Source organism: Vidua chalybeata, chromosome 18 (genome assembly GCF_026979565.1).
Source record: "Vidua chalybeata isolate OUT-0048 chromosome 18, bVidCha1 merged haplotype, whole genome shotgun sequence".
In the NCBI taxonomy this organism is placed as follows: Eukaryota; Metazoa; Chordata; class Aves; order Passeriformes; family Viduidae; genus Vidua; species Vidua chalybeata.
In genome coordinates, this window is record NC_071547.1 from 973,469 (window position 1) to 1,000,711 (window position 27,243).

Below are 27,243 nucleotides of genomic sequence, written 5' to 3' on the forward strand. Positions count from 1 at the left end.
CCCACCAGCTGCTTCTAAAACTTGTACTTCAGCTGCCATAATCTTATCATTAAAGGTGGATTTAGGGTTTAAGAGCCGATGAACAAACCCTTTTTCCTTGCAGCCAGGGGCTGGGAGATGACTCTGCACTTCAGGTGCAAGCTCAGCTTTACTCCAGCTCAGAGCTAATCCCAGTAGAGGAGGGCTGGTGCCATGACCCGCAGCAGCTCCTGTGGGGGATGCAGCTCTTGCCTTTTCTCTTCAGCTGCTGCTTCCTGACTTCTCAAATCCCTTCCCTGTCGCTGGTTTTGTTCCCTACCCTTGCAGTGGTTAACAGGAGGAAGAAAGCTGAGTTTGACCACATCCATGAGAATGTCAAGCATTTAGACTTTATTGGTTTAGAAGCTTACTAAATTTAAACAGAAGCATTAACATGGCCTTAGGCTCTCTTGACAGTTATAAACTCTTCCTTGGGGGGATTTCTGTAATGCTTTCTAATCAGCTTAAGGAGTTAATTAAACAGCTGTCACTTAGCTGCTTAATTCTGAGACTTGATGCTAAATAAGATTTGAAATTAGTTATGCATGACTGAAGCATGGATCCTCTGATATGAGCAAGATGGCTGCTAGTTGAACAGGAGGCAAATCTCGGTCTTTTTTAGCTAAATAGTGAAAAGATTCAAGGTGGGACCTTGGATTAATGCTCTACATGCTGATTAATAGAAAACACATGAAAAAGAAGAAAATAGAGAAGGTTAAGGAATGTGGAATGGGAGGGATTTTCAGGCAGCTGTTCAGTCTCATTTGTGCATGCTCTGGACGTCAGGAGATTTCAGGGGTCACTTTATTCTCTTCCTGATTGCACTCTGCACATAACCCAGAAGCCAAAATACCTACTGGAACCCGAGAGGAACATTCCTGATTTTTGAAATTTGATTTTTAGCCTGCAAAGATATATTCCACTGCTGTAATGAAGAATGTCTCTGGAGATCTGCTGTGCTTCTAGAACGTGAGTTACAGTGTCATGGGCAGTTTTTAATCTTCTTTTCCCTGTGGACTGTAGTAGGACAAGCACTTCTCCTCCTGCAGGGTGTGGTGGGTGGAAGGATGCACTTCGCTGCAAGAGGAAAGCAACAGTAGATTTTATTGGTGATGAAGGCAGAGAGTTCAATGCAGTGGTAAATGTGGTTTGACAGCATGCAGTGCAAGGGGCTGATGAGCATTTCCAGCCAGGCTCAGACCAAACTGCCATGGAGTTCTGAGGGTCAGCAGGGACCCCCTTGTGTCCCCAACTGCGAGGGGAGCTCAGCAGCTGGATCAGAGCTAAGCACGAGTTAGTGATGCATTGGCTTCTTTCAGAAGTTAGATATATACATATGCACACACAAACATTAGGAAATGCTATCTGTGTATACACAGACAACAGAAACAGAAATTTGGAAAGATTTATAAAGATATTGTAAAATCCTTTTTTTCACTCTAGGAAAGATAAGGCAAAAGATGTCTGAAGGGAAATTAAATTTCAGGGAAGCTACCTATTAAAATTGAAAAAACCTAATAGGTATTCACTTCTGCATTTCAACTTAAATTGATGCTTACTGTGTACATCTTCTGAATATGTTTCTGCTGCAGGGCTTAATATGCTCAGTTATTTAATATGAATCTCTTCAGTAAGCAAAGAACACTCACTCTAGCATCTTCTTTAAGGTATTACTATTTATTTACCGTGGTAGCGATTTCAGAATAAAGATTACCCGGTCTTCCATTTCTATTACATGCAGAGACATGTTTTTCTCTGATTATTTCATTTTATTGTTGGAGGGGCTCAGTGTAAGTGAATTATAGAGATATGCTGTGTTAATAGTTAGAGAAAGTTCAGCACCTTTTTAATAGCTGCTGAGGAAATCAACTTTTACCAATGAGACTGTTTGGCTGTAGCTTTGCAAAAGCATAACTATTCCCATCCCGAGGAGCCCTGAAATCTTATCTGCTGTAATCTATGTTAGTTATAGATAAAGAACATAATGTTTCTTCAGGAGATTCCTTTTTTTCACTCAAGCAGCAAAAAGCAACAGTTATAAATTAGTAACTCTTTAGATTTATGGCTTTTACATGCCGAGGCTCTGCACTCTAAATCTCAGCGTGGCTACATAAGTATCATGTTTGTTTCCTCAGAATGAAGTCATTTCCACACGGAGGGTGTTCAGCCCTTGCTGGCTGTTGCACAGGTGCTGCAGGAGCGTTTCTCCATGCCCTGCAGCGTGAGCTGCTCCAGGTGCTGTTCCTCTGTGCTCAGGGTGGGGTGCAGAGCAGAGCCTGCAGGAGCATCCTCTGTGCAGGAACAGAAACCTCTGCAGGCAGAGCACCCGGCCCAGGGCTGCCAGGGCAGGACAGCCCAGGGCCACCCAGTGCCTGCCCAGGGCCACCCAGTGCCACCCAGGGCCTCCCAGTGCCTGCCCAGGGCCACCCAGTGCCACCCAGTGCCACCCAGTGCCACCCAGGGCCACCCAGTGCCTGCCCAGGGCCACCCAGTGCCAGCCCAGTGCCACCCAGTGCCACCCAGTGCCAGCCCAGGGCCAGCCCAGGGCCACCCAGTGCCAGCCCAGGGCAACCTAGAGCCACCCAGTGCCACCCAGTGCCACCCAGTGCCAGCCCAGTGCCACCCAGTGCCACCCAGTGCCACCCAGGGCCACCCAGTGCCAGCCCAGGGCCAGCCCAGGGCCACCCAGTGCCAGCCCAGTGCCACCCAGTGCCACCCAGTGCCACCCATTGCCAGCCCAGGGGCAGCCAGTGCCACCCAGTGCCACCCAGTGCCTGCCCAGGGCCACCCAGTGCCACCCAGTGCCACCCAGCGCCTGCCCAGGGCCACCCAGTGCCACCCAGGGCCACCCAGTGCCTGCCCAGGGCCTCCCAGTGCCAGCCCAGTGCCACCCAGTGCCAGCCCAGTGCCACCCAGTGCCACCCAGGGCCACCCAGTGCCACCCAGTGCCACCCAGTGCCTGCCCAGGGCCACCCAGTGCCACCCAGTGCCACCCAGGGCCACCCAGTGCCAGCCCAGTGCCACCCAGTGCCTGCCCAGGGCCACCCAGTGCCACCCAGGGCCACCCAGTGCCTGCCCAGGGCCTCCCAGTGCCAGCCCAGTGCCACCCAGGGCCTCCCAGTGCCTGCCCAGGGCCAGCCCAGGGACAACCCAGGGCCACCAAGTGTCAGGGACAGCCCAGTGCCAGCCCAGTGCCACCCAGTGCCTCCCAGTGCCTGCCCAGTGCCACCCAGCACCAGCCCAGTGCCACCAAGTGTCAGTGCCAGCCCAGGGCAACCTAGAGCCACCCAGTGCCACCCAGTGCCAGCCCAGGGCCACCCAGTGTCACCCCAGTGCCAGCCCAGTGTCACCCCATTTTCAGCCCAGTGCCAGCGCAGTGCCAGCCCTGTGCCAGCTGGGCTGAGCACAGCGCTGCCGGCTGCAGCCTCGGGCAGGGCAGGGCAGGGCAGGGCAGGGCAGGGCAGGGAAGGGAAGGGAAGGGAAGGGCAGGGAAGGGCAGGGCAGGGCAGGGCAGGGAAGGGCAGGGAAGGGCAGGGCAGGGCAGGGCAGGGAAGGGAAGGGAAGGGAAGGGAAGGAAGGGAAGGGAAGGGAAGGGAAGGGAAGGGAAGGGAAGGGAAGGGAGGGAAGGGAAGGGAAGGGAAGGGAAGGGAAGGGAAGGGAAGGGAAGGGAAGGGAAGGGAAGGGAAGGGAAGGGAAGGGAAGGGAAGGGAAGGAAGGGAAGGGAAGGGAAGGGAAGGGAAGGGAAGGAAGGGAAGGGAAGGGCAGCATCCCCAGCCAGGGCAGGAAGGGCTGCTCTGGGAGGCACTCTGTGTTCAGAGTATCCAAAGCCAGCCCTGCAAAACTCGGAGCCTCAGAAGGAATTCATGGAGCTTCTGAGAATCACTCGCAGTTACCGGCTCTTACCAGGGGAAATTCCATTTGCCTTTGGAAAGCAGAGCTCATTAATCAAAGGCTGGCTTATTAAAGTTCCCTTTGCTTTATAAAATCATTGCGAGGGTCACACTAATGGATCCAGGGGAGGGAGGGAGCTGTGGCTGCCTGGGGGAGCAGCTCTTTGCAGCTCAGTACGAGGTGTGAGCAGCTTGGTAGGTGCTGTGGCCTCCAGCAGTCCCAGAGAAATGAGATTCGTGGCCAAGTGCTCGCAGAACGCTGCCAGCAGGGCCTGACACCAGCTCTGTGATTGCAGCGGGTGCTAACAGCGCTGTGCTGTCAGCTGCCCCCCTCTGCAGCTCTGCAGAGCCTACAGGGAGCAGCGAAAGCTTCTGAGGAACCTGGCTGCAGAGCCCAGATGTGGGAAAACCACAGAACCTGGAAACTTCATTGCAAACCTGAGAGCTCCTTGCCTGAGCTGTTCTGCACTGAGAACAAACGTGTGCTCAAGACAGACCTGACTGTACGGGCAGATACTCTCACCCTTGGATGAATTGTCATTTTAAAATATCTCAAGGGCTTTTGTGCTGAAGGAGGGAGAGGATTTTCTTCTCAAGTTCTCTTTTTGTGAAATCCTCTTTCTCCCTTCCCTAAAGATCATGGTGAGGATGGGGCAACCTTAGCAAAGCAGATATCAAGTGACCAGGAGGGGTTTTTTTCTTTCTTTAAGTATTGCTTTGGGTCTGAATAAAGTGTGTCTGTTTCTTTAAATAAGATGAAAAGGTCTTTTTGATGTTAATACTTTAGAGGAGAAAAATCTCAGCTTCTCCCCTTTAGCCCAAGAGGCAGTAGGAGCAGCCATCATCTTCTGGTAACTGGGTTCCAATCCCCACTCTCTTGTCTTGCAGGAGTAAAATCAGGTCAGCCTCAGAGCTCATAGTGGGAGCTATTTAGATAATGAGAATTTAGCACTTGGGGGGCTTTGGGAGCCTTTGTTACACAAGAGGCAGCTGAAATCAAGAGCCTCTTGTTCTACAGGATGGTCCCAGCTTCACAGGCACAGCTCTGAAAGGCTCAGAGACCTTTCCAGAAATGAGCAGGATCTTGCACTTCGGGCTGGGAGGACTGGGGCATCAATTTGTGCTCAGAGTGTCGTGGCAGAGATCAGGCAGTCTGTGGTGCCAGACAGAGGTGACACCCAGGTGACAAAGCACTGCTTAGTCTGATGCTCTTCAGGTAATCAGAACTCAGCACTTGTAAAGAAGAACTGGTGAATCAAACGGGAGGAACGTGTTTTGCAACAGGCACTGGTCACCACAGAGCTCGTTTTGTTTGCTGAGCCCAGGCCCTCCCAGCATCCCTCCTCTGTCTGAGAGAGGCTGGGTTTGCACAAACCTCTTCAGAAGGTAAAGAAAGAGGTGTGGGGAGGTGCTTGCCTACCAAGAGCCTGGATAAATCCTAGAAAATGGGAGAGGCTCTGATCCCACAGAGTCCAGGACCCAAATCTGACTCTGATTCCCCTGGAGGCAGAGCAAGGGAAGCCACGGTGCCTGTCAGGAGAGGCAGTGCCACTGCTCCACAGCCTCTGGGCCCTGAGCTTGCCCAGTCTGCATCCCCAAGGGCAGCTCAAACGCTGGCCCTGAGCTGTGCCTGGCCAGCCTGGTGTGCAGGCAGAGGGGCACTCCTGGCACAGAATGTCCTACAGTGTTGGTAGGAAACCTTTCAGAAAAGGGGCCAAGCAGCAAGACTTGAGAGGTGAAAATCCAGATGAGCATGTGTTGCTATTGGACATGAAATGAGTGCACAGAGCTTGGGAAGTTCAAAGGAGAAAAAGAGCCAGTTTTATTCAAACATCTGGTGTTTATACAATTCCAAAGGTGACCATGGGTTGGAGGATGGAATTACCACCTCTCCAACCACACTGGTCCAAAGATCAATCAATTATTTCTCTCTCCCTACAGAGAAATATGTAAACTATTCTATTTCTACATGAAACTGTGTGGGAGCTCTGACTCTCAAACATGTAAACATTATCAGAAGGCTAAAGAAGTTTTATAAGAACTTTAAAACTTTCAAAAGAACTATAAAAGAAAACTTAGCACTTTTAAAAATGCTGCTCAGGCTGGAGGTGTCACTGCTGCCACGTCCAGCTGTCTGTCCCAGTGCTGCAGGGTCACTCTGGGTGGCTGCTCTGTTCCTCAGGGAGCCCCAGCAGTTAGGGCAGGACAGATGCCTCCACAGCCCTGAATCCCAGCTGGGAGCTGGGCCAGGGCTGCAGGGAGGAAACCTGCCCGTGCTGCCTGCTGCACTTGGAACAGCTCCTGGCACAGCCATGAGGAATTACAGCTGAGTCTGGGCGTACCAATGCATTAATTGCAGAATATGTACACTAAGTGGCCTCGTGCTTTCTTTGCTCTTAGGAAGCAGAGATCCTGAACACAGCTATCCTCACTGGGAAGACAGTGGCTGTCCCTGTCAAGGTGGTTTCTGTGGAAGATGATGGGACTGTGACAGATCTTGTGGACTCTGTGGAATGCAGATCATCAGATGAAGACGTCATTAAGGTAGGATCAGGCTGCTCCTTGCACAGAGCCCTGCAGAGCAGTGCTGTTCTCTAATGGAACAAGTTCTTTCATTTTCTGACTGCTCTCCTGCTGGAACACCAAGATTTATTATTGCTGTTATTGCTGCATAGCTCGCTCCAGTGAAGCAACAAACCAAACACAAAATCACAATTTTCCCTCCTGCTCGTCGAACACGTGGGACTGTCTGACACTTCCTCTTTGGAAGCGTTTCCAGGGCTGTCTCTCCCTGTGCCTCTCCAGAAGAGGAAACAAGAGATGCAGCTACAAATGAAAGTTAAAATTGAATTTTTTATTGTTTTTTTTTTTTTATAACCAGCACGTCCCAGAACGGTTACAAACCCTCCAGGCCACGCTCCCAGGAGTGAATGGGAAATGGGATAACAGCCATTCCCAGCAGCTGGGAGCGTGGCCTGGAGGGTTTGTAACCGTTCTGGGACGTGCTGGTTATAAAAAAAAAAAAACAATAAAAAATTCAGTTTTAACTTCCTGGGGCCCTGGCCCTGCCCAGAGCTGCCTGGAGCTCGCTGAGGGTTCTGCTCTGCCCTGGCTCCTCTGGCTTTGGGCTCCAGCAGCTCAGGCTTGTGTGCAGCTCCAAAGCCTCCCGAGCCCCAGCACCTAAAAGCACCCCTGCTGGTGGGCATGTTCTGCCTCCGTGGGCACAGACGGGTAGTTACTGCCATCTGGGAGGTTGGAGACGTACCCACACGTCTGGTGGCTGCCTGTCACAGAGCCACTGACAGCTCGGGCAGAATGGGTGAAGAATAGAGCTGGGCAGAGGTGGAAATGGTTTCTCCTGAGCTATCTGTTCTGACAGAAAAGGAAATAATTGCAATTTCTATGCTCATTGGACTTGTTTTAAATAATTCCTTCATGGTAATTTCTTATACATGAGATGAACCCCAGCAATTTCAAAGTTTAGTATTTTAATGCTTCCCTGTTAGAATCTTCTCAGTGTTCCTCCTTAGCTGATTAGCCCCGTGTTGGTATTTTCTGATTAAACATGTCTTTCTGGCTGTATTATTAGGAACCTTTGGGGTTTGGGGGTTTTTCTCTTCTGTGAAGCCCTTTTGGATCTGGTAAATCTGCCAAATATAGCAAACTGTTTGACTTCATGTAGTTTAAAAACAGAAGGAAATTATTTGTCCTTATGTTGTAGGAATTAATGAACTAAGTCCTTGCTAGCTCACTCATCTTCTATTTAATTTTTTTTTTGGTGAATTGGGAAAAAAAAAAGATTTTGAAAGGAAATACATCATTTGGAAGGGATGTAAAAAAGCAGTTGTGCTTTCAGATGTTTTGGTGGTTGCTGTAAGGACATGAACAAGCAGTCGGTGCTGTGTGTGGTGTATTCACACAGCCACACCACTAACAGTGGTGTCAGTGACAGCCCGTGCCACAGCAGGCTGCCAGCAGCAGCAGCGATCAGGACATCCTGCAGCAGCAGAGAGGTCTCTGCACAGCCAAAATGAGTTGCCATTTTGAAGTGAGCTCTTAATTGAAAATGTGTCTCGAGTTGCCAGTTTACCTGCTCTGGTTCAGAGCAAGCCTTGTTCACAGGCATCTAATGAAGATAGAGATATATAATTACTGGCCAGCCTTCAGCATGCAGCTGTAATTAGAGTTTCTGTTCTCTGGGCATTAGAGTGGGGAATAGAAAACGGAAGAAAAACCTGCTTAAGATGCCCACTGAAATAGAAAGATTAAGATTACCTTTCTTTGGGTCTTTACTGTTGCTGTTTCTCAGCACATCTGTCAAGTAGCATCTCACAGATTGATTATGTCTTCGTGGCTTAGCTTTTATTCCTGGTTTTTTGGTGTTGACTAATGATGAGGTTAAGCTCATTTTCCTTGCAGAATGAGGGTACCTCATTCTTCTTTTCGTTTCAGGGTCCACATTTATTACTCGCTTCTTTCATCTGAGACTTCAAAGAACTTTAAAGAGCTGGTCCAAACTCTGCACTGACTCTTTTTGTGCCAAACTGCACCTACCTGAACGTGGTTGAATATGTCAGAGCAGAATTTAGTCCATTGAAACAATATTTTTTTGGACAAATGATTATCAGAAATTATTTGGTCCAGCATGAGAGAATAACCACACCAGAAAATGGAGGTGTGTTACAGACTCTGTTTCACTAATGAGGACTGTGAGACACAGAAAAGTTAAGGTGTAAATTTCAAAGTGCTGTCAAGTGTTGACCATTTGTAGAGTAAAACTCCTACTGAACTCATGGGAAAAAAGAGAGATTTTTGAGCAGACTTTATTTTTGCTGAATTATTAGTAAGGAATAAACTCTCAAGATTATTTTAATCAGGAATAAGGAGAGAAGAAAAATCAGCTTCTTTTAATCTTTCATTTTGAAAAGACATTTCTGTTTCCAAATGGCCATTTTTTTCAAGGCTCAACAAAGCCTGGAAGTTTCCAAAGCAACACTTTCCAGTGCTCTGGGTTTTCAGTTTGACGAGTTAATTGAAAATCTGCATTTCAGTTACCCTGAAACGAATACTCCTTTTTGTTCATTTTGTTTGATCAGACACCTGAAAGTTGCCAGAAGTCACACGGTGCTGGAGCCAGCGCTGGGAGCAGGATTCAGCTCCTCTGCCCCTTTTCTGTGCTGTACTGTGCATTTCCTAGAGGACTGCATTTGAAATCTGTGTGTTAGCCAAACCTGTGTGCTTTTCCACCAGAACCCCTGCAGCTGATTTCTCCTGGAGCCCCTGGGGCTGTGCCAGGGCTGCCAGGGAGCCTGGGGGGTTTGCCTGGATGGATGACAAGAAGCTGCCAGGCTCGGGGACTGGAAGGGGGTTGTGGTTGCTGCTGGCATCCCTGGCACAGCCTGGGCACTACCCCAGAGCCCTGCAGGGTGTCCAGCGTGGCCTTCTCTGGGAATTCCCATTCACAGAGTCCCAGAATTCCAGAATCACACAATCCCAGAATCCCAGAATCCCAGAATCACACAGAATCACAATATCCCAGAATTGCAGAATTGCAGAATCCCAGAATCCCAGAATCACACAGAATCCCAGAATCCCAGAATCCCAGAATCACACAATCCCAGAATCCCAGAATCCCAGAATCACACAGAATCACAATATCCCAGAATTGCAGAATCCCAGAATTCCAGAATCCTAGAATCACACAATCCCAGAATTCCAGAATCCCAGAATCCCAGAATCACACAGAATCCCAGAATTCCAGAATCACAGAATCACAGTAAGCCAGAATCACAGAACTCACAGAATCACTGGGTTGGAAGAGACCTTCAAGATCGAGTCCAGCCCAGCCCCAACACCTCAGCTGAACCCTGGCACCCAGTGCCACAGCCAGGCTTTGTTAAACACACCCAGGGATGGTGACTCCCCCACCTCCCCGGGCAGAACATCCCAGAACTTTATCACTTTTCTGTAAAAACAGTTTTCCTATACCTGAGCTGTATTTCCTTCCCTTGGTGCAGCTCTCCCAGAGCTGTCCAGCCCGCCGTGGCTGTGGGGGCTGGCCTGGCACTTGTCCTCTGCAGGGTCTGGTGGCCCTGGCTGTGCTGGGCAGGGCTGCTGACCCCCCTGCTCCCCACAGCTCCACATGGGCACTCACTCCTGGTCCAGGGAAGGGCTGGCAGCTGCTCTGCTCTGACACTTTGGAGTGGATTGGATGGGAGAGCATCACACTTGGCAATTTGTAAAATATTACTGCAGGCTAATAAATCTTTCACTAACACTTAGTGTGGTTTTATCAGTGGTAAAATAACATCTTTTTAATCATGTGACAGACTTAGGGAAGCTGAAGTGTCAGAGCACTTAAAGTAGCCTGAAGCAGACAGTGTTTTAAAGCATGAAACTTTTAACAGCTGTTCCTTTTCTTCCTTACACTGGTGCACTTCGGGGAGAAGTTGAATTCTTCTAAAGTCGCTGGAGTGACAGAGTGAGAAATCAAAGGGAGAAGAGAATGGAGTCAGGATGTTGTCTGCTCCTCGTCCAGCACTGGCAGCTGCAGTGCTGTGGATCTCAGGCTGTGCTCCAGGGCAGCCCTGGACATTCCTCTTGCAGCACATTCCTGGGTCCCTGTGTGATCTTGTTGGGCCAGGGATGGGCGAAATGACTCGTATGGTTTTAGAAAGTAAAATGAGCATTTATTCAAAAGCACTTCTCTCTTTTATAGAGAACATCGTGAACATTCATTCCATTTGTCCTAAAGTAAAACCATTCCACCTGATTGGCACACTGGGCTCAGGTCAGTGTGGTAGAACAGATCTATAAACAATATGAACAGAATGCAAGAGAATGGATTGTTTACATTCCTCCTGGGCTTTTCCCCAGTCTTAGCCTGGCAGAAATCTTTCTCCTTTTCTCTCTGGCTGAACTGAGAATATCCACACCTGTGGTCACACAGGTGTTCAGCTGCAAGGTGTGAGCTCCCCGTGGGGGCACTGCAAAGGTGCACAGAGCCCTCAGAGCAGGGCTGGGAGGAGAGATCCCGGTGCTCCATCAGCTCTGAGCAGGCTGGCAGTGAGATCAGTGCTCACCCCGGGCTTGCTGCAGGGAGAAGGACAGCAGAGAGGGATCATCCTGCCCGGGGCCAGGGCAGAGTGGGAAGGGCCAGGAGGAGCAAGCCCTTGTTTGAGGAGCAGTGATCTGTCAAACTGGCTAACCAGAATGTGCAATATTTTATATACATAATACAGAACATAACTGATGAATCTGTGCCTTGAGAGATCTCCAGTGGAGATCAAGTTTGTGCTGTGATTTTACATTATATAAGGGGATTTCTCCCATCAGCTGAGCAGCCTTATTCCATCCCCAAAAATTTTTGATCCATCTTGGAGACAACCTTGATTTAAGTCAGCAAATGTATGTTTTTATTTTCTGCAATGTCTAAACATTTCATTTTGATAGAAAATGATGAAATCATGTCCTGTCATTTCAACTCCATTTCAGTATTCCTGACATTGGAATCCATCTGACCTTTTCACCTTAGGATGGAGCAACTTTAAAAATGAAAATGCTTTTTCTGCTCTGCTCTAGGAACACAAGACAAACTCAGAAAAATGCACTGTCAAAGCTAAGAGTTGTAATAATAACTGTAGACTTCAGCTCATGTGCTGCTGGTGTTGCTTATAAAGGCAGAAGGCACAATTTTAATCTCTCTCTGGTATGAAAAACAGACATGGCAAAGATGAATTCTGAATGTGGAACCAATACAACAGACTTGCACCTCCCAGGAATAGTCTGGAACTCACCTAAAGCTGTTGAAGTTACTGGATTTGTCTCTTTCATATTCTGCCAATTCATCATTCTGATGTGAATCTTGGGAAGTAACGAGGTTTCTGTGGTGTTATTTGCCTTTTTGTAATCATCCATACTGAAAACCCCAGTGGGACTGCCACAGTCGCTGTTGCCTGTTCCTTTATATTTTTGAAAGGCTGTAAGCTTATAAGGTAAAAAACTTCTCTGTAATGGAAAAAAAAATCCAAATAATTTCTGAATTGAGGCTTCTTCAGAATTCTGCAGAAGATACCCAGGAATCTGGGGTTTTTGTGCTTCATGGAAAAAAATACGTGTTCTTGTAGAGCCAGGATGATAATCTCTTTCTGTGGGTATTTCTCTTCCTTTATAGGGAGCCATATGCCTATATCCATAAAAAGGAAGGGAATATCTAAAGGAGATCCAAACAGTAGTGCCAAGGGGCTCCCAGTGAGCAAATGTAACCATTAGCTGCCCCAGCAGGGGCTGATGAACGTCCCCAGTGTGCTGAGCCACGCCTGGGGTGCAGTTCTGAGGCTGCTTAAAGCTCACACGGAGCTGCCATCCCTGGCTCTGCTGCCCAGGAGTGCAGCTGAGTGAAAATTAATCCTTTTTTGTTTTTTTGGAATGAGCTGTCTGCCTGCTCAGCTCCCTGCTCCCTGGCTGAGCTCGTCTGGGATGCTCGCAGTGCCAGCACTGGGGAAGGAGTGACTCTGGAGCAGGAGCCAGCAGGAATCACTCCTGGGAGGTGCCAGGAGTGCCTCTTTCTGCTCTGTGTTTTGTCTGCATGCCACCCAGGCTTTGCACGGGCATTCCCTTGTGTGCCATCCTTATCCTGACCACATTCCCTCCCTGGAAGGCTGATCCCATCCCTGTGCATCCCCTCAGGGAGTGCTCAGGAAGGAGGGTGAGGCTGTTCCAGGTGCCTCAGCTGTTTGTGAGTGTCAGGTGTGCAGTGGGAGACGCCCCTGTGGCAGTGTCCAAACCCCTGTGTCACTATTGGACATGAAATGAGTGCACAGAGCTTGGGAAGTTCAAAGGAGAAAAAGAGCCAGTTTTATTCAAACATCTGGTGTTTATACAATTCCAAAGGTGACCATGAATTGGAGGATGGAATTACCACCTCTCCAACCACACTGGTCCAAAGATCAATTAGTCATTTCTCTCCAGCCACAGGGAAATACGTAAACAATTCTATTTCTACATGAAATTGTGTGGGAACTCTGACTCTCAAACATGTGAACATTATCAGAAGGCTGAAGAAGTTTTATGAGAACTTTAACACTTTTCAGAAGAACTATAAAAGAAAACTTAACACTTTCAAAAATCAGGGCAACACCCCTGGACTTGCAAAGGCCACGCAGGGGTTTTCAGCTGCTTCCCAGCCCCACCTCATGGCACACTGAACCTAGCTGTGGGCAATGCTCCACCATCTCCGAGAGAAGAGATTTGTGGTGTATCTCTAGAGCAAACATGCTGGGGGAGGAAGGAGCAGACAGGGAGTGCCCTGCTCCCTTCCCTGGGCTGGGGCTGCAGAGCAGCATGTGATGTCACCCTGAGAGGAACGAGGGCTAACCTGGGCTCAGACCATCCCCTAACACCTGTCCCCAAAACAGGAGCTTGTGTGAGTGACTATAAACCGCCATTCTTCCTCCTGAGAAGTTCCCAGTGTGTTCAGCAGCTCCAGTGCCCGTCTGCCTCTCTCTCTGAGGAGGTGAGGCATTTATTTATAGCTGCTGGTGCCAGCTCTGAGCCACCCTCCAGGTGCTGGCACAAAGCTCTGTGCTGCTTTGCCACCCCACAGTTAGAACACGGTGCCATGTAAATGACTGGCTGCTCGGCCCACTTTGGGGTTTTCACAGCCACGGAATGACTTTGCATTGCCTGCCACGCTCAGGACTGGCCACACGTTGTGTTAGGTGTGCTGAAATAAAAACACACGTGACAAGATCTTTTCAGCTGATTTAAACCTGCTCAGATCCACGGACTGTGTCAGTGTTTGCTGAGGGTGGGGCTCGTGTCCTGGAGTATAGAGAAACAGAGAAATTTCTAATAGTAGAAAGTATAGTGCTGGTCAGAGCTGAGGTGTCCTGAACATCAGCTGTGGAATACTTGCAGGGTTCCCAGAGCTCTCAGAGGCAGTTGGGGGAGCCAAGGGTGATTCTGCAGGAAAAGGGGAGGCTGCGTGAGTTAGGGAGGCTGGGGTCGAAAGGCCACAACGAACCTGATTTTTAATGCTGCCCATGTTCTAATGAAGGAAGGACTCATGGTTAATGGCTAAACCTGGGATGGGATTTTAGGCGTTGCAGATTCTAGTAAGGGCTCAGCCTGCACACAGCGGGTGACACTGGATTTTCATTTCTCCCTTAACGAGAGTGGGTAACAACTGGATATCCCTGGGATGCTTTCAGAGGTGCTGCACTGACCTGTGCTGCTGTGGGCCCTGGCACGTCGCTGATCTGCTCTGTCTCAGCAGAGGCACACAGAAGGTGTGTCACGTGCTGAATTACCTCGACACACAAACAGCATTAATGCCAAACCCCCAAAGAATGCCTTGAGATGTAAAATGTAATGTAGAAGCATCGTCATTAGGGTTTTTAATAACATCCATAACCCTAACTAGGGCAGAGCACAGGCTCTCCAGAAATCACTCCTGTTAAATCAATCACAGCCCATACAAAATTCTGTCATGATAAAACATCGGTGGTTGAGTAAGGAAGGATTTAGAAATATTTTCAGATTTCTTATATAACAGAGTCCGTGCAGGTCAATTGACTGAAGATCTCTTCTCTTTTATTCGCTGTCTGGACCATTTTGCATTTCTTTTAGGATGGTGACTTTTGGCTACCCATGTACTTCTTTTTGCAGTTATATAAAAAAAAAAAAAATGTGGTACTTAAGGATTTCAAGAGAAAAGAAGGTAAAGCAGTCAAACACACCTGAAAAGTGCTCGAGCTGCCAGAATAGCAGGAGTTACGTGGGGGCAGTTTATTAGCAGAAATGATTACCTGTAGCAGTTCTCGTGCTTTACACGTGGGACAGGCTCTGCTCTCCTGCCTTTCTGACACTGCCCTGGCTGCTGTATTTCTTTGTAGGACACACCAGTGCCGTTGGTTTCCCTCATCAGCTGCCCACAGAAATGCTGAACAACTCTCCTGTTTCAGCCTTGGTTTGCAGCATCGTCCTGTTGAACTGGTTATTGGATGATAAGCCTGATTTCTGAATCAATTTAGGCATTCAAATCCAATTAATTTAATTGCAAATTAGAAACCTAAGCACCTACAAAAAGTGGCTTTAATGGCTCTTCAATTTTAACTAAAAGTGTAACTGTGTATATAGAGCAGGTGGGTATTATACAAAGCTGATATTTTCTCCCAACTTAAATAATCTGTTCCTTATAATAACTATTAAAATAATGTGATTATTTGCAAGCAGGTAATTATTTTGCAGCTGCAAAGGGGTTTTGTTGGAGTAAATTTAGGGCATCTTCTTTAGACTTGGGGATTTGAGTGCTCTCAGCAATTTCTTTGAGCATTTGTGAGCATGTGAAAAGCTGCTGTAGTGTTTGAGCCTTTGTGCAGACCTGGAGCTGATTCCAGAACGGAATCTATGAATATGACGTTCCATTACATGCTCCATTTCATTGCACTGAAAGGCAGAGAGGGAGAAGAGAAACTTCAGTAATGAAGGGAAGTATCATTTGCCCTGGTGAGGAGGCTTCTAAAGGCACAGTGGATGGGACTAAAGTACATTTGATGCGTTCTCTGTGAGCATTACATTAATTGCACTTGGCTGTCAGTAAAAGTCGGTCTCACACGCACCCACACATACATTAACGTCTGTTAATGATTGCATCTCATTGCTGCCACTGAAAAGGCAGATGTAGCTGGTGTGGTGAATGGGATTGCTGTGCACTTCACGGGATGAGGAGAAGAGGAGGTGTTCCTCGCTGGGAAGCTGTTTGTGTCTGAGCAGGGCTCTGGCTGTCGCGGGCTGGCTCCGTCTGGCACCGCCTCGCGCTGGCAGCAAACATCAGCCAGAGCCAATTGCACTTGTTCCAGTGCCACAGCCATAAGTCTGCCCGCGTTTCCGTGAAAGTTCTTCACACTTCTGGATGATGCTGAGCTGAGCTTCAAGCTTGTAACAAATCTTGAAAGCCAGTGTTTCCCTAGGGCTCCGAATCCCATCGCCAGGATTTCACGGGCGCCTGCAGACGGAGGAGCAGCAGCCCCTGTGGCAGTGCAGTGTCTGTACTCTGCTAATTTTTGAAGACACCTTGACACGTAGTTTTCCAAATTGTGCCCTTTGTTCCCAGGTTAAACAGTGTGTGTGTCTAATCTCATCTGGAGCTCTCTGTTCCCTGAGCAGCCTCGGCTGGGCAGTGTGTGTTCACAGTCCTTTCTCTGCAGCTGTGTGGAGCTGTGATGAACCTCATCCTGGGCTCTGCAGTGCCTGAGCTGACAGCTATCAGCTGATCTCCAGCCAGGCTAATTACTGACAAGATTTCCTTCGCAGCCTGGCTGGTTGTTTTGCTGTTGAGTGGATCAAACCGAGTGGGTAAAATGAGACACTGAACATCATAAGGTGTGCTCAGCACAGGAAAACTGCAGAAAAGAAATTTCTGGGGAAGAAGAAGGAATGGGATGGCCCCAGAATCGCATTATCTGAGGGAGGACTTCTTCCCTGAGCAGCAGAGGCAGCAGTGAGGAAGAACCTGGTCCAGTGCTGGTGGAGGCAGTGTGTTCTGGAGCCAGTCCCAGGCTGGCCAGTGTGTGCTGGCAGATCCCATGGGCACTGCAGGCTGCCCTGAGTTCTGATTTAAATCACAGCACCATAATGAGACCACCACTCAGCCAGGCTCTTCTGTGTTCCTGAGCCCAGCCTGGCCCTCCCTTCAGTCAGGAGATGCCCCTGCAGTGGTCAGTGCCACTGGAACAGCCTCCTGGGGTCCCTTTGCCCTTCACAGCAGGACAGGAGTGGGCCAGAGCAGGGACAAGACTGACCAGAGTGTCTGTGAGATGGAACTCCGACATCTTCCATGTATTCCATGCTCCCTGAAGAAAGAAAGCAAGGGAAAACCTTGCTGGAAACAACCTGACTGTGTCTGCATGGGTGTCATGCAAAGCAGAGCAAACTGCTGAGGGTGATTTTCTTGCACAGATACAAAATGAACGCCAGCCTCCCGTGAACAGACCCAGCACCAGGATCTCCCACTTAGTAATTCTCTGCTCCACTAAAACTCACCTAGCCTGGGGCTCCCGGGGGCTTTCATCAAGCCTTTCATTTGTTTGAGGTATATTTTACCCTTTCACGTGAAATGTAGCCTGAAATACAGAAGAGAGCAGTTCCTAATTAAACTCCTGCCTAAATCCATTATAGCTTCTGAAGCCATTGAGATGGGGAGATGAAAAGAACTGTAATGATCCCAATATGTAAATAGAGATGTAAAAGTTTGTTTGGAGGAATGAAGGTTAGAGGCCAGGTAGGAAACCAAACATAAAGCCTCTTGGTAGAAATTGAATCACCGCGTTAGTTATCATGGATTTTCATAGAAATAAAGTAATACTGCACATTCAAGTTTCAGTTCGTAAATACGAAGTGACAGCCTCTGAGTGAGCCACTGAAATTATATTATAGACCTAAAAAAGAATAATAGAGGAAATTGAGAAAGCATAAGAGAGGGTTGTAATAGAATTGGGCATTGGTATAAATACAAATCATGAAAGGGAGATTGATTTAGTGAATGATACGAAACTCAGGAACTTGAGGTGTTAAAAAGATCATCTGCTCATGTGATAAGGAATGCCTAAGGCTGCGCAGCTTTTAGCTGAAACAGCCAGATTTGCTTAAGGTAGGTGAACTTTAAAATTGGGTGAGGAGTAGTGTATTGCCAGGGAGCTTGCTTCTGCAGGACACTGTTGCTGAATTAAGAAAATTGCCTTTTCTCATAAATTCAGTCAGAAGTTTTACAAGGAGCTCTGGGAATAGGAATTTCTGTAATCCAGGGAGTCCCTGCAGTGACGTTCCATGGCAGCCAGCAGTGGGGATCTGGAGGAAAGCCCTCCTGGAGAAATGGATGCACAGGGCACTGTCTGGGCAGTTTTGTGTCCCTGGCAGGAGGCAGGACAGCCTCAGGTTCCGTGGGAGTGGAGCCTCCTCTGAGTGTCTGCTCATGGTCAGAGATGTGCTCAGCTTGTGAAAGCCCTGCAGGCTCCAGCCCACCCACCCTGTGTGCAGAGGAATGGAAATGCTCTGTCTGCACGTGTCTGAGGGAAGAAGGCTCAAAGATCCAGATGACATTGCACTGAAACCTCCTCTCAGTATCTGAGGGTGATAGAACAACTCTTTTTGAGTTTGGAAACCAACAAATTGGAATTGCAGCTTCGTTCCCAGCAGTCCTGAAGGTATGAATAACTCCACTCTGAGATTTGCAGCAGTCATGGCTCTCTTGCAAATATCACATCTTCATTTCCTTCTCCCTCCTTTGTATGGAATCCTGCTTTCCAAACAAATGGCAAGAAAAGGATCAAGGACCCTGTTCTTGCCTGCTGTACCTCATTCCACTGGATTGTGCACATCCATACACAGAGGCTGGAGAGTCCAGGGAGGAACTCTGCACGCCCTGTAATCAGCTTCTCTCTTCTTTCCATGGTGGGGATCACCTCTGCTTCTGAAAAAAAAAAAAAAAAAATCTTAATAATCTTAGCGAGTCCAGAGCATCTTCCTGAGGCAGCCAGCCTCCTTCCCCGTGGGGGACTGACCAGCCATGAGACTTTGTTGTGAACATCACCAGTTCCTGAACACAGAACGTGCAGGATGTGTCCGTACCACAGGCTGCTTTGTGTTCAGATGGAGCCTCTTTTATAGTCTGCCTATTCTTTCCTCTTGGTTGTTTGAAGATAGTTCAGATATCAAGCTTCAGGACTCACCTCAATTTCCCAGTAAATAGCTCCGTGGTATGAGTGCTTGTCAGGATGGAAGGAGTGTGAAAGCATTTGAAAGATCAAAGCAGCACGACTCCCATCAGAGTCAATGGGAACAAGCAGCTAAAATCTTACAAAATGCTTTCAAATTATCCTCCACCTTCGATTCCCGATCCTCGCTGAAACCAGCTCCTGAAACATTTTATTGAATGTGTTCTCTTGTCATTTCTCTGAAAGCAAAAGGAGGCTCGGGGGAGCTGTGGGCTCAGGCTGGCAGCAAGATCCTCTGCTCCCCCTGGCTGCTCTGGGAGCTGGGGCACAGCTGGGCTGGGTTACTTGGTGATGGGGAGAAAAGCTGATGTTCTTCTCCTCTGCAGAGACCCTGGGCACGTTCTGAGACCTCTCTCTGCTCTGGGGCTGTCAGAGGCAAGCCCTGAGCCCCAGTGCTGTGTCTGGCTGTTCTGCACGGGCAGGGCTTTGCCCTGGCCAGGCCTGGCACTGCCTCTTTGAGCACATCTTTATTGGGAAAGCTCCTGCAGCATCTCCCAGCAGCACTGAGCCTCAGTGCCAGGAGCTGCAGCGCCCGTCAGAGCCCACCCTGTGACATGAGCAGCCATGAATAAAACATTAATGAACAAACAGAGCACAAAAAACACCTTTTATGAGGTCAGATGGCAGAGATGAAATAGAAACTGCATCTCTTCAGTCCTCACCTGGACTTCTACCCATTCCACAAGTGTGGGCTTGTTTAATAAGTTTTTCTGGACAATGTGAGAGGAAATGTTTCTGGCCTGGCTTTCCTATTTATGCTAAATGTAGCTATTTTCATTGTTTGGTTGATTATTCTCCAGCGTCACAGCAATGAGCCTTCATTTCTCATCCCAGACAGGACTTGCAGATAACATTCCCCAGCACTTTGTGGCCACAGGGAAGCTTTGTAAACACTGAATTCCTTCATTCCCACCACGAGGATAATGCTATCTGTACTAGATAAATGGGTGTTCCTATGAAAAAAGGCTCACAGAGACACACATTTGTGTCATGAGCACTGAGCCCTCACTCTGAGGTGCTTTACAAAGTGTTGTCAGGAGGTTTTTTTGCAAAATGCTGAAATGCTGTTGGATAATGGGGGTAGTTCAAACATAAATGTTCATCAGCAGCACCACTGTTGTTATTATTGTGCTTGGCTGTGAAATGAAAGAGTATTGATCCACAGTGATTTCACTGTCCTAAACCAGGCTTTTGTTTAGCTGTCTGAGGAAACAGGATGCCTTTTCTTCCATCTTTTTAATACCTTTATTTCCTTGAATCTTCTTGATTTAATGCAGTGTGATCAATTTTCAGGGAGTGGTTTTGTCTTGCACATCAGAATGCTTCACAACTAATGCTATAAATACAGGTGGGAATAGTATCTTTAGCATTTTCTCACATCTGAGAAGGGAAGAAGGGAGTTTGAAGTAATATTTACTTTGTGCACTGCAAACTTACTTAACTGCATACCAGCAACATAAATTGGGAAACTTCAGTGCCCTGCTGTGATCAGGAAGGGTGCTGAGCACAGCCTGCTCTGTCCCCCTGGAGGCTCAGGGAGCTGTGAGGGGAGGATGACCCAGGGCTGGCTTCTTCTGCCTCTGGTGCTGTGCAAAACACATTTCCCAGTACAACAGGGCCTGCTTTTGCTTTTGTGATCAATATTGAATCTGAGGAGCAAAGATGAAATACTTGTGTCCTTTTTTTACCCAGAAAACTTGCATTTCTTGTAGATGGCATGCCTGGACTACAGACAGGAAAAGTTGTGCATCCCTTATCTCACTATAAGGTGTAAAAATCACTGGAATTTTCCAGCTGAGGTGAAAGGAGCAGCACTTCCAGCAATGGGAAACATTCTTGAAAGTCATTTGTCTGAGCAGATCTGAAATGTTACTGCAGTGGTTAATTATCATCTCCAGTCCTCAGTGGTCCCTAGAGCTGGAGAGTTTCGAGTCAGATCCTGTCTAGTTCAAATCCTTTTCTGCACTGATGTCACCAGGCCAATCTTCCCCATGCTGCACTTAATTGTTTCTATCCAGCTTTGTACTTTGCCCTTACCTTTCTTCAATCTCATCTATTTATTTCAGATAGTTTTCAACACTATGAAGATCATTTTGAATTCTAAGCTTGTTCTCCAGAGAACTTCTAACCCCTCCCAGCTTGGCATCATCTGCAAATTTAATGAAATTAATTAAATGAAAATTAAATGAAAGGCTCGCATTGACTTCAAGGGGCATTGGAGTGAACCCAAACTGTCTTACATCTTTCACAAGTGGTTCAAGTGAAATACACTTATTGCTTCACAGGCCACTTTTGTGAGGGAAAAAGACGGATGCATGTTGAATAATTCAGGGTCCTCGTTGCTGACTGAGAGAGATTTAACTAATTTGTCAAAATAATGACCCCTGTTCACAGCGGGGAGCAAGTGGGTTTGGATGATTTCTGTCCCCAGGGAGAGGCTGGAGCAGCCTGGGCTCAGCCCAGCCCCTCACGAGGGGCTTGCTCAGGGTTGTAGAGTGAAGGGCGAGCAGAGGGCTCTGCAGAGGGTGGGAGGTGTGTGGAATGAGGACGGGAGCTCCCTTCCAGCCTGCTGGGAGCAGAGCTGCTGCCCAGGCTGCAGTCGGGTGCCACTGTGGCACACTCAGTGCCCAGAGCCGTCCCTGCTCTCATGGAACCCCACAGACGGGCACCTGGGGGAGGAGAGGTGTGTTGGTGGTCAGGAGAGGACAGGAATGCCCTCCCTGCTGCTGTCCCCACCCTCTGCTCCGGTGGGGAAGGGTTCTCTGTCCCACTGCAGGGCAAACTCTGGCGTCACTGTCACAGCCAGGGAGGGTTGGGGAACATTCTCTGGCTCTCCAGCCTGTCCGTGTTGGCTGGTGGCAGCTTTCATCTGGCACTTGTGTGCTGTGGCTGCTCTTGGAGCACAGCCCTGCTTGTTTATGCTTCTCTGCAAGTGATTCTTGGCTTAAAAAGGCGTAGGACTCTTTCAGAAATTTTTCATACTTTGCTGTTGCATTATTTTTCCCCCGTCACTTCAAAGTGTTGGCCAACTTTCCAGAGCCTGCGTGTATGCATGAGTATATGTATATTGCAACAGATTTTTCCTTTTTTTTCCCTAAGTTGTGATGTTGGGTATCTGAACACTTGCCAGAGGAGCAGAATTAGATTTTTCCTGAGCAAACTCTGTGGCAGAAAGAGGACTGGATCCTTAAAACTCTTTGAAGTGCTCCTGTTACCAAGATGGAAATCTCTTTGTCCTTGTAGCTCCAAAGCCTGCCATTGCTAAGCGTATTTATTTCATCTCCTCTTGGCTGTGCTGCAGTGGCTGAAAGGCAGTGCCCTTGCTGGGGTGGAGTCTGAGTTACACAAGTGATTTCAGCAGCGTTTGGGCATTGTTCTCTTCCGTGCCAGCTGAGAATGGCTCAGCTCAGGTTGGTGCCTGCAGATCTGGGCTTGTGGGACACTGAAGTCTGAGTGCACTGAGGAGTTCAAACTCCTCCTCTCCTTTCATCCTGGCATTCTCTTCTCCCTGCAGGGGCTTTTCAGTCACTTCTGTGCAGCTCTCATCTCCTTTAAGTCTGTGGAGGTCTGGTCTCGTGCTTGGCTTGGGTCACATCATTAAATCTGATGTATGACCCATTTCTGTTTGGACAGAGGTTAAAATCCCAGGACTGTTCCTGTTTGAGGGAAGACGTGTGGCTCTTTGGGGTAGCCCCAAAGCTTTCCAGAGCCAAAGGGATGTCACCCCTGATGGGTGGAACTTGGCTCTCCTAAAGACTGCATCCTTGAGCATCCAGAGCAGTCTGCTGCTGCAGGGCTGGGGCCGTGCCCTGCCCCTGGCGTGTGCCCTGCCGTGGCCTGTGGCACAGAGATGCCCAGGCTGGTGAATCTGCCCAGTGGTGCCTGGAGGGAATGTGGAGCTGTGCCTGCACAATTCAGCTCCACATCTCCCAGCTCCGAGCTTGCAGTGCTCAGCTGGCTCTGTAAACCTCCACAGATCTCTCAGCCCCAGCGTCCCTGTGCCCACAGCCAGCCCAGGTGCCCTTGCAGGTGTGTTGGGAGGGCTTGGCAAAGGGCCACCAGCACCAGCTCCTCCCGTGCCACGTGCCTGCCCTGGTGTGCAGCCTCGCCAGGCTCTGCCATCCCTTTGCAAAAGGTGAAATGTTCTTCCTGGGCCCTTGGTAACCACCTGTTGCTGCAGCACGAGCTGCATGATTGGAACTGACAATCCCTGTCTAGAGATTTCTTGGAAGCTGGAAAAATGAGAATGTTGTCAAAAAAAGAGCGATGCTTCTAGTCTGCAATGCAGTGATGGAGATGAAAGATGAGTGAATCCGAGGAGGCAGAGAATATATCAGCCCAGTGCTTTTTTCTAACTAATTTAGAAGTCCAGAACGGTCTGGAAGAATTTACATTTCTCTTACAGCCTTCAAGAAAGAGCATTTTAAGCCAGCTTCTCTGTTTCTTTTTCTTTACAAAGAAAACCAACAGCTGTTGGTTTGTTGGACCAAAGTTTAATAGCAGTCATGCATAAAACTACAACAAGGGTGGTAATTTCTTTTTTCATCAGTTGATGCAGAAGAGTTTTTATATTTTATTTGGTTTGAAGCAATTTTCCATAAAGTTATGAAAACCCTTTAAAGGAGGATCTTCTTTTTGTCTAACAGAGAGAAAATGAATGTCACTGGGAATGAACACAGGGCGTGTGGAGGAGCTGCAGTCCATGGATGTGCTCCCTGAGCATCCCGAGCTGCAGGTGGGCAGGGAGCCTCCTTGTCCAGCTGGAAAGCAGGAACTGCAGCCCAGCCCACAGCAAATGAGGGGGGATGGCTGTGGCAGCAAGAGTGGGGAACAGCAGGAGTGAAGGAGGCCCTTTGGATTCTCTGGGTGTGCCCTGGGCAGAGCTGCACCCCCAGAGCTGCCCCTGCCCCCAGCAGCAGCTGCTGCAGGTGGGGAGGTGAAGGGCTGGCCCAAAAAAACTGCACAGAGATTTTATCAACAGAAAGATGCAGCTGTGCAAGTCCAGCACCTGAGCTCTTCCTTGTTTCTTACACATCAGGCTCTGCAGAATTCCTGTGAAACAAGGGATGGGAGCCTTATTTTACAGGTACATCAAAGGGAGGTTAAAGGCCAGATTCTTAGAGAGGTTTAACCACCAAACTCCCCTGGAGTTCAGTGGGAGTTTACCACTTCAGTATCCTTCAGAGGATTGATCTCAATAAATTACACCCAGCCAGCTAGTAAGTGTGTGAGGGAGCTGGGAATCAATGCCAGGCTTGTGCAAAGTGGTTCTGTGCCTCTCTGTCCCTTCCTGCACGTGGGAATAGCACATTCACTGTGCCAAAGGTACCACGGCTTCCAGGAGACTGGATCTCAACTGAGCAGAGTTTCATCGTGATGATTTTGTTTTGATTTGTGGCCCCAGTTGATTAAGGCTTATTGGGGAAAGTTTGGCATGGTTTATTCAGTCAGAATTTGTAGTCCTGTAAAGCAGCTTCGTGAAATGATGCTAATTTCCTTGGAGTTCCATCTCTGACAGAAGAAAAAAAGAAGAAAAGGATGCTACCAGGTTCTTGTTGTGTCAAGGAAACAACTTGTTTTGACATTTCCAAAATGAAATGTTTTGATTTTTTTTCATTTTAAAATAACTTTTTCCTTGATGTTGTGGTATTTTTACATAATTTTAATCATTTGAAATTGAAATGAAACTGAATTTCGTGACCCAAAAATGAAAGCAAATGTAGGTGTCTTGCAAGCCCTGCTGAGATGCAGCATTCATCCTCCAGGCAGCTCGACTGCCAGTGCCACGGCAGAGGGGACACTCAGCACCAGGGACACATCAGGTGGCCCTGGCTGGTCTCAGCTCAGTGGTCAGAGGGGAAAAGCTCTTAAAAGGCAGCCCATGGACAGAAATAAATCACAGGGCAGGACAGAGTGTACAGAGACTTAAAGATGTGCTCACAAAGGGCTGGGCAGAAGCTGCTCTTCTCTCACTACAGCCCCAGAAAATGTGTAAAATCTGTGCAAATCCACTGCACGGGGAGAAACTGACTGTTCTTAGTAGTGGAAACGGGCAAGAGAAACATGGAAAGGAAAAACCCACTGAAGTTTTATCTGCCAAATCTTGATTTTAAAAAGCAAAAGGTGATTCCTGAGGAGAGGCTGTTAATGAGGGGATTTTTCAGTCGGTAACACCAACACACAGGGAGTTGTGTCAGACCACAAAGGAACTATTACACTTGCAGCTCCAATTGGATGTTTGCCCAGAATTGTAAGTCCTTTTAAAATGTCCCATTGCGTGTTTCACTCGAGTATATTCGGCTGAGGATAATATATTGATGTTTGCCACAAAGCTGCAGAGAAAACCAAAATATTTCTCAGAAATTAATTGGTATCGGAGTTCTCTTAATCAATATGCTCTACGAGATGCTTCAGGTGGATTAGTGCAGTAAAAACCATTTTTCATGTGCACAGGTCTCTGCTAATATCTATTTATAGCAGTGCTAGGTGGTTAAAGCCTGGCAGCAAACAAGACCCTTGGAAGCTACGGGAGGTGTTTGTGTCTGGTAGAAAAGGCAGCTGCAGTGGGTGCAGGGTGTTTTGGTACCCTGCTGCAATAGGAAAACCTCCGCAGAAAGGTGTTGAGGTCTGAAGGTGTGGACTTCCCAAATCCAGAGCACCCTCTGGTTTTTCCCAGTCTGCAGAGCTGGGGTGGGTCACTTGACACCTCCTCTAAGACAGGCGAGGTCACAGAGCCAGCTGGGACGGCCGAGGAGCTGTGGGGTCTTGGGGGCGCGGCTCTGGTTTCATAGGACCATGGATGGTTTGGGCTGGGAGGGACATCACCAATGTGCCACCCCTGCCCTGGCAGGGACACTGCCACTGTCCCAGCTGCTCCCAGCCCTGGCCAGCCTGGCCTGGGGCACTGCCAGGGATCCAGGGGCAGCCACAGCTGCTCTGGGCACCTGTGCCAGGGCTGCCCACCCTCCCAGGGAGGAATTTCTTCCTAATATCTAATATCATGCCCTCTTTCAGTTTAAAACTATTCCCCCTTGTTCTATCATCTATCGCCTTTGAAAGGGTATTTTCAGATTTTGGCAGACACTTCAAGCCTGACAGTTAAAATTCAAAATATTTAAAATTAAGACCTTATTCAGTGTAAATCCCACGCAATGGGGAAAGCTTTGGTGCTAGGCTCAGGCCAGGCCAGCCCTGCTCCAGCAGCTCGGGGCGTTTGCCCTGCTGGCCCTGCGGTCACCGGGAGCAGCAGGAGCATCCCGCCCCTCGCTGGCTGCCCGTTCGCATCCACTGTTTCTTCCCGGGGCTCAGGAGAAGAATCCTCGCAGGATCCTCGCTCTGCAGCCCCGGAGGTGCAGTAATTGCCCTGCGAGCAGCTGTGCAGGGCTCCTGCCTCCTTCCAGCAGCCTCAGGGTGGTTTTGCACCGCTCCAGCGCCGCCAGCCTTTGGGGACGGAGATCCCTTCCCGTGCCCCGGGAAGGCCGGCGGGGACAGGTCCCGTCCGGGGAGTGCGGGGCTCGGGGCTGAGCCTGCAGCCCCAGCGGAGAGAGTGACCCCACACCGGAGAGAGTGACCCCACACCGGAGAGAGTGACCCCAGAACGGAGAGAGTGACCCCACACCGGAGAGAGTGACCCCACACCGGAGAGAGTGACCCCAGAACGGAGAGAGTGACCCCACAACGGAGTGAGTGACCCCAGAACGGAGAGAGTGACCCCAGCCCGGAGAGAGTGACCCCAGAACGGAGAGAGTGACCCCAGCCCGGAGAGAGTGACCCCAGAACGGAGAGAGTGACCCCACAACAGAGTGAGTGACCCCACAACAGAGTGAGTGACCCCAGAACGGAGAGAGTGACCCCACACTGGAGAGAGTGACCACATACTGGAGAGAGTGACCCCACACCGGAGAGAGTGACCCCACACCGGAGAGAGTGACCCCAGACCAGAGTGAGTGATCCCAGCTCAGAGCAAGTGACCCCCAGTCCGCAGTGACTGATCCCAGTCCGGAGTTACTGACTGATCCCAGCCCTGAGCCCCACCGGAGTTACTGACTGATCCCAGCTTTAGGCCGGGCTCAGCAGCCCCGGGCGGTCCCGCATCCCGGGTTAAGCACGGCTGATTAAAGGTGATTCTGCCTCCCCCGAGTCATTTATAAGTGACTTATAGGGCTAATAATGGCCTCATCCTTTTGTACCTTGGTACACAGCTTGTGTTCTGAAGTCTTTTATAGCTCAAATGAGCTGCTTTTGCTTATTTATTTCCCTCCTCATTCATTTTTAATGGTTAGCAGAGACTCCCCCATTCTTCTTCTGACAGCAGTGATTTAGGCAGGGCTCATTATCATAACTTACGTTACTGAATATCCCCATTTATGCTGGTAGACCAAGGAAAATGTGTGCAGTGCTAAATCAGAGGAGATCCCATGAGCTTGCCACGGTGGCAGGGCTGTGTTTGAAGTGTGCATTATATACAGAGAGCACTCTGTATATAGGGGGAAGGATCATTTACAGGACATGGATGGGGACAGAGTCACAGAGTGATTCCAAAATACCGATTTTTATGGGGA

The 27,243-nt window shown here is 48.8% G+C and overlaps 1 protein-coding gene across 2 annotated transcripts in view; it reads left to right on the forward strand.

Annotated features, from left to right (window-relative positions):
• Positions 1-27,243, forward strand: part of LOC128797321 (transmembrane protein 132D-like) — a 196,702-nt gene that overhangs the window by 155,546 nt on the left and 13,913 nt on the right. For both annotated transcript variants that reach the window (XM_053959746.1, XM_053959747.1), the window contains one exon: positions 6,309-6,452. In XM_053959746.1, coding sequence (XP_053815721.1) covers positions 6,309-6,452 — 144 coding nt within the window. The remainder of the gene's footprint in view (positions 1-6,308; positions 6,453-27,243) is intronic.